General features: G+C 48.9%; 1 protein-coding gene across 1 annotated transcript; it reads left to right on the top strand.

Moving 5' to 3' along the window:
• Positions 1–385: 385 nt before the first annotated feature.
• On the top strand, positions 386–6,919 carry GHRH (growth hormone releasing hormone). The gene is made up of 7 exons (XM_010020412.1): positions 386–453; positions 746–749; positions 3,284–3,383; positions 4,136–4,267; positions 5,128–5,232; positions 6,400–6,537; positions 6,856–6,919. The coding sequence occupies exons 3-7, from the start codon at positions 3,304–3,306 to the stop codon at positions 6,917–6,919; spliced, it is 519 nt and encodes a 172-aa protein (XP_010018714.1). The 5' UTR covers positions 386–453; positions 746–749; positions 3,284–3,303.
• Positions 6,920–7,348: the final 429 nt, after the last annotated feature.

Genomic DNA, 7,348 nt, shown 5'->3' with positions numbered 1-7,348 from the left:
GGAAAGAGAAGTTTACCTTGCAAAGCAAGTTTGCCATTCACTCCACCAGATTATTGTTGTTATTTGCTCTTCACCCTTTGAACGATAAAGCATGCAAATGACCCTTGACTACAGGCATAACCCTCTGCCCACAACCTCCCTGCCTGTGTTCCTGCATACACACTGAAAGAGGATGCTAAACACGGCATGGAAATGCAGAAGGATAATTGATTCTCTGACGTGTAGAAGCCCACAGGACTCCTGAGGGAGCACAGGTATAAAAGGAGGAGATGCACCTCGCTGGCAGCCAGAGGACAGCCGAGGGAGATCCGAGAGTGACCTCCCCACTCAGCACGTGTCCGGTCCCCAAGACCCTGCAGGACCCACAGGGGCAGCTCTAGAGAAGTTGTATTTGCAACAGGGGAAGGAAGCACCTGGGCAGGAGCTGATCGAGGAAGCGCCTGTTTTCTAAGGGTAAGTGTGAGCCTCTGTACGTGCATGTAACAAGATAATGGCTATTTGGAAATTGGAGACAGTTAAATTACACTGAAATGCAATTCAACTGGCATCAGTAGTCAGCTTTGGCAGGTACAATAGCCTTGGTATCACACAAGACTTCTTTGTACCAAGTTGAACGAATGAACAATAATTGAAACAATATGAAACAAGAATGAAACAATAATTGAGCTATAGGATAAATGCAAACAAATAGAATTACAATATAGATGAGCCTTGTAAAAACATGTTAGATGCTTACTGGCTGTAGCACAGTTCTCTTGCTATACTGATATGAGCTCCTTTTACCGTGGAAAATGAAGGGTGTTTTACTCACCTGCTGATAAAGCTGTGTTTGAGCCAAACCAAAGTACGAGGAGAAACACAACAGTGTTGTTGCAGGTAACGTGAAGCCAGCTACAACGAGGCAGAGCAAGGCACTGAAAAGGATTTCTGCTTTTCTAATGTAGGATTTCATACTATGAAAGTGTGGACTTTATAAAACAGCAGGCATGGTAAATGCTTCGTTTCATCTACACAGTGGTATTTTTAAGAGTGATCAGGTCAGGGTTTCAGAACCAGTAAGACAGAAGTTATCCACCTCTCCGACATCATTTCCACAATGCTGCCGTTAGTGCTGCACAGGGTGGAATGAAGCTATCACACTTTATCTGCTGGAATGGTGCTAAAAGCTCTTCATCTTAAGGGGAATTTATTAATCATTTTTGCACATGCTGCCAGATGAGGTGAGGAAGATGTCCCTCACCTCAGGGGAACTGTGAAGGTGACAAGGTTTTGCAGAGCTGTCAAGTTGCAGGAGACACTTCAATTCCCAGTGTCTCCTCTGCAATAGCAGACACCTCTGGGAAGGGATGCAGGACCCTGATTTCAGACTCCTTCCCAAGGGAAAAAGGGGGACAGAAATACCCCAAAAGCTGGGATGAGGAGCAGATTGTAGAGTTAAGGGAGAGAAGACAGGAGGAGAAAGGCAAAGCCAGAAAAAATAAAAAGAAAACATGAAATAGTAGAGAAAGGAAAAAAAAAAGATCTCAAAGGGACAAAAAGTGGTTCTGGAGAAAACCCAGCAGGCAAAGATGAGAAACCAGATAGAAAGTGGTAATTGGGGCTGTATCCTAGGAAATAAAAAGGGCTAGGTTTTCATTTACATGGACACTTCTCAGCTCACACAGCAGCTTTCCTGGGACTGATTAAATCTCCTGGTTGACACTTTCTATAGATGCAGGTGCCAGAGTCTCCTGGTACCCCCCAACAGATGCTTTAGATCATTTCCTCTATGTGGAAAGATTGCATTTGGGATTTATCTTGGAGCTTTTTAGGGGAGTGCACAGAAGAGGCATGTCTTTTCAAGTTCAAATGAAAAAGAGGGCAAGCAGGAAACCTGCACTAAAACCAGAAGCCCTGTAGGTCTCTTAAAGTCACTTCTTTTGCTGCTTCTGAGCATTCCTCAGCTGTCTGAGGCAGCCAGAGCAATTCCATAACAGACCAGGTATCAGAGAAAGCCATGAGCTAACAAGAAGCTCTGGAGCCAGGAGCAATGGTGCTGCTCCCAGGGCAACAGTTGGGGAAGCTGCTAGTCTAACGGCTGAGAGCACAAACAGCAGGAACCAGGCTGAGAATGAAACCCCATTTCTTAATGCACCACTTTTCCCTGTGGCTGTCCCTGCACTTCTGACACTGCCACTAATTCTCTTCTCTTCCACGGTATCAAGATCAGACCCACCTGCAAGACCCCCAGTCCTTACTCAGCCTTCCCTTCACTGTGTTATCTACAGCCAGGAGAGCAGGCAGCTATGCTCGAGCAGTAGAACAGAGCTCACTGCTGATGTTTTCCATCAGAAGGGGCCCCCTCCTACCACCACCATCAGTAAAGCCCACTGCTTGGAAAGTCTGCTTGGGCAATTAGAAGCCCAATCAAACCCTTTCCATTTGGAAGCTGCTCTTTTTGAAAGAAAGTATTGTTACATATTTGGAAGGTTGTTTTTCTTCTCTCTTACAGAGATCAAACATCTTTCTGCTCTTTTCTTCTATCAAATAAGACAGAGAACAGTGAAACTTGGTATTTTAAAGATTTCTGTCCACATTCTTAAAGAATCTTTTTTTTTTTTTTGAGCAAAAGATCAATGGCTTTCAATCAAAACTCAGGAAGAGCATTCACTGAAATACCTTCCTCCTGTCCTTTGCTTGCGAAGACAAAAGCTCCCGAGGGTGTGCAACCTCAGCCCACTGTCCTGAGTCATTCCCAGCCCCAGGACATGAAGCACAGCAGTGTCTATCAGAGGGCAGACACACACGGCTCGATTCCATCTCACCTTCCACCAAAGCCGGTGCTCAGGGCTGCGAAGGCACCTCACCGAGTGGAGGGGGGCGGGCTCCTCTCAACACAGCAGCAGTTCAGCTCTCCTGAAGGGATGTGTTTTGTCCAGTCCCCCCACCTCCACCCAAGCACAGTGACTGAAGTTACTGTGGTTTGTTTGGCTAACCAAGCTCAGCCCTTTGATCAGTGGGTTTGCCAGGGTTACCTCCAGGCCAGTATTATCCCTCTGCCCAGGGTTTCTATTTGGATTTCACTGTTTCTCCCCCATCTCAGGACATCCATCAAGGCCGCCCAGTCAGCTGTTAGGCACAGACCTGTGCTGTAGCCGTGTGAGCAGACACACATCCCTCGCAGAGCAGAGGGCAGGAGAGGTTCCAAAGGCTGGTCACAGATGGTCCTGTGCAGGCAGTGAGTGACACAAAGGTGGCACTTGGCCTCCCCTCACTGCCACTGGCTGACTGCTCTGTATTTCAGGTGACTCCAAAGGGTGGAAGATGCTGGATAAGGCCACCCTGCTCCTGTTCCTGCATTTGGTCACATGCTCTATCTCCTCTCCTCTCTACCCAGCTCTCAGGTAAGCTGCTGAGTGTTTTGGCCATGCGGCCACTCCTGCCTCATCTCTGACTTAGTGCAAAATAAGCATGTGCCAAATTAAGGTTGCCAGCACTTTGGATGAACTGTATGTGTGCTGGTGAAGCCTGTTTCTTTGCCCTGGCTTAATTTTCTGGGTACTCTATTAGCCTAGGGATGATTTCCAAAGGCAGCAGACACCTGGTGGAATATTTCAGCCCAGATGGTTTTAGAATTGAATGCTGGGTTCTGTAAAGGGAACTCTGGCAAGGTCCAGAGCAGAGAGCACCTTCAGCTCCATCACTGGTTACAGTCTGTGCCTGCAGGTCACCTGCACTGAATTCAAAACTGCAGATATTCTCTCATCCATGAACTCAGCAGCTGCCTAGTGTACTTCCTACTACAAATCAGTGGAAGCACAAGGCCCTATAATGTGGATTTGCAACATCCCATAGAAGATGCTTTAGCCTTGTGCAAAAAGCCACAGCATAACAATACTAGAATTGCTGGAATTTTGCTTGAAGGTGCTGGGAACTCAGCGAGGGGCAAGTGTGTTTGAGGCAGCTCTATCAACCATCTTTTCACTGCTGAAATGGCTTCAGGGCAGTTTCTAGTTGAGGAGAGTGACAAACACCACTTGCATTACTGAGGAGATGGGGATGGCAGAAGGAGAAAGAAAAAGCAGAGCAGGGAGCAGTGGTCAGGAAGACTGGCAACTGAGCACATCTCACTGCATGCCCTGGGTTCCTCTTGCAGGTACAGTCCAGGGCTGGTTGCTGGCAAGGCCATGAGCTTCCAGCTTCAGCACAGCAGCCCATTGCAGAGCCATAACCCCTCGGCAGAGGAACAGGAGGAGGAGGGTTTATTAACAGACGCTGCTGAGAAAAGGTTTGTACCTCACCTCTCAGCCCTGCTACAGCAAGAGTACGCTGGTTACAATCTTCCCCCAGCCCAGGAGCAGGCCAGAAGGTTGCTTAGTCCCACCAGCACTGAAGGGGCCAGGCTCCAGCTGAGCCACTCATCCCTCACCATCACCCACGTCCAGCATCCTGCTGTCCCCCAGCAGCAGAGATGTACTGATGGGCATGGTCACAGACCCAGGGCTCCTGCAAGGAATGTAATATCCACCAAGCCCTGGCAATCCATCTGGCAGGTTGTTAGAGCCTTTCCTTTCCACCCCTGCCAGGAGATGGAGGATGGTTATTTCTCTCTAAAGCACAGAGGACTCATTCTTACAACAGCAGGACCAGCCAAGTGGCTCGTGCTCCCCTTACTTGTGGATATTTAGGAACCTGGGTCTAGCCACAGGCTAGAGACCTGCTTGAGGCTCCTGTCACCCTGTCCCAGGCACAGCCCTCCCAGGAGGTAATGGTGCTGCTGCAGAGCACAGTCATGTCCCAGCCCCAGCTCTGCCCTCTCCCAGCCTAGGGTTCTCCTACCCCTTTCCACTACTTTTCTGACCTCATCTCTTGTTTTCAGGCACTTCTCCTTACTTGTTTCAGCATGGATACTGATTAACAGGCATTTTATTTCGCCTGCTGCCTCCATGTGAGGACTGAGCTCCCCCAAATCCTTTTACCCTCCAACACTAACGCAGTCCACTACCAAAAGCCATTTGCTGTGGTTACCTGTCCCTGACAGCAGCAGTGTTCCATCTAGTGCATTTTGTTACCTGAAACATCCACTTCTCACCTGCAAGGCTGGTGCCTAGCTCAGAGAGCACACCCTGTGCTTGTCTTTCCCCGCAGGACGCAGCGCCACGCTGATGCCATATTCACCGACAACTACCGCAAGTTCCTGGGGCAGGTTTCTGCCCGCAAGTTCTTACAGACCATCATTGGCAAACGCCTCGGGTAAGCCACAGCCCTTTGCTGGCCTAGGGCTGATGTTCTGCTTATTACACTGGCCAGTTTCTTTCACCCATGTAGCAGAAATAGCTGCCTTCTACTGCAACAGAAGCAAGCTCACCTGCTGCTGCATATCCCAAAGGGCATCCTGCATCCCTGTATCTCGGATCCCCCTAATCACAACTATCATTAAGCAGCTTAATTAATATTTTCCTCTGTCCTGGGTTCAGCTACAGCAGTCATTTTTTCTCCTTCTTAGTAGCTGGTGCAGTGCTGTGTTTCTTGACTTTCAGTCTGGGAACAATGCTGATAACACTGATGTTTTTAGTTGTTGCTAAGTAATGTTTACTCTGACCAAGGACTTTCTCAGTCTCATGCTTTGCCAGAGAGGAGGGGAAGCCGGGAGGAAGCAGAGGCAGGACACCTGACCCAAACTGGCCAAAGGGCTATTCCATACCACAGCACGTCATGCCCAGTATAGAAACTGGGGGGAGTCACCCGGAAGGCCCAGATCGCTGCTCGGGTCGGGCTGGGTATCGGTTGGCGGGTGGTGAGCGGTTGTGTCCTCTTCCCTTGTTATTCCTCTTATCATTATTATTGGTAGCAGCAGTGGTTTGTATTATACCTTAGTTACTGGAGTGCTGTTATCTCAACCCGTGGGAGTTACATTCCTCCAATTCTCCTCCCCATCCCTCCGGGAGCGGGGGGAGGAAGGAAGCGGGGGGGGAATGAGCGAGCGGCTGCGTGGTTCCAAGTTGTCGGCTGGGCGTAAACCACGACATCCTCCAAGGCTGTGTCAGATCAGCTAAGAGCTCTAGCATAATACCAACAAGCACTAATAGTTGCAAAGCTCATTCACCAGTAGGAAATGGGTAACCCTGGCCTGCTTTGAAGACAGAAAACAGCCTCTCCACGAACACTCGGGGAGCTCTGGCTGGATAGATCAGTTCCTGTCACTAAATAAGACCAACTAATCACTTGAAAGCCAGCTTCCCTCCTTCTTCTAACACAGAAGCAAATAGAGCTGACAGTTCCTTACTGAAATTGAGCAGAATGGCCCCAGCCTCAGACCCAGCAGGTTTCCTCACTGTGCTGCTGAGGCAGAGCCAAACTTTGAGCAAGGGACTAAAAAGCACCTCTGAAACAAAGATGTTTCTCATCTTTGCATGACAGAAGCAGTGAGAGCAGCCCAGGAGAGGGGGTGCACGAATTCCTGACAAGGCGCCAGTCTGACAGCATCCTGATGGACAGCCGCTACCACCAGCACATGGTGCTGCTGGACTTCCTGGGAGCCATTCTGCAGAATCAGAGGTAGGTGGGAATCAGCTTGTTATCTGCTCACTGCAGGAGCAGGACACGGTCCTTACTGCTGTCTGGCTTCCAGATACAAAGCTATTGGATTGAGTCTCATCTTTCAGGTACACTAAGGGAAAGAATAAAGCTCTCACCTGAGCCCATAAGCCAGCCCATCCCTTATGTGGGCAAGTAGGGTGCAGATAGGAACAGCCTGCACCACATCACTGTGCTGTCTTCTCAACCCCGTATTCCACTAAAATACCAGTGGAAAGATGAAGAATTTCTCCCTCAATCCCAATTCTACCTTCACTGTCCTATTCTCTTCTTTCACAGGCCTCAGGACATCTCCAGCAGTCGGTTAGAAGGCCTTCCCAGCACCCTGGCTAAGCTCATGTAAATATTTCTCCCTTTTTCATCTCCCCATGCTCTGGTGAGTACCGTTCCCTGCTCTGTTCTGTACATACTACACTGCTTAAGCTGTTTAAAGGCCTTCCTTCAGAGACATCAACTCCCACTGCTGCCCATAAAAAAAGGTGCTTGCTGCAATTTAAGGGGAAAAAACTTCCACTCAATTTTGTCAAGTACCTTAAGTCCTGTTAGTCTGAACAGACAGACCACGAGTGTTGTGAAGCTGCATGTAGATGTGTGGTAACAGGCTTGCAGCCTTGTAAAGCTATCTGAGCCTCTGTGCCCAAGTGTTTAAGCTGGCTAAAGGCAGACAAAAGTCTTCCCCCAGGAGCAGACTCTGCCTCTAGGTCCCTGGGACATTTCAGGTTTTCCCTGCACTGAACAGGAAAGGAACTCTTACGGTTTTCTGTACCCCTCA

The sequence above is a fragment of the Nestor notabilis genome, unplaced genomic scaffold, assembly GCF_000696875.1.
Source record: "Nestor notabilis isolate BGI_N333 unplaced genomic scaffold, ASM69687v1 scaffold15480, whole genome shotgun sequence".
NCBI classification, from domain to species: Eukaryota; Metazoa; Chordata; class Aves; order Psittaciformes; family Psittacidae; genus Nestor; species Nestor notabilis.
Note: the sequence above shows the minus strand (reverse complement) of the source record. Positions and strands in the feature narration are given on the sequence as shown.

Bases quoted from the DNA above. Each gene is read 5' to 3' on its own strand.
- GHRH (XM_010020412.1), top strand. From the start codon at position 3,304: ATGCTGGATAAGGCCACCCTGCTCCTGTTCCTGCATTTGGTCACATGC. The intron at 3,384-4,135 runs GTAAGCTGCTGA...TTCCTCTTGCAG, and splicing joins CCTCTCTACCCAGCTCTCAG to GTACAGTCCAGGGCTGGTTG. The intron at 5,233-6,399 runs GTAAGCCACAGC...TTTGCATGACAG, and splicing joins ATCATTGGCAAACGCCTCGG to AAGCAGTGAGAGCAGCCCAG.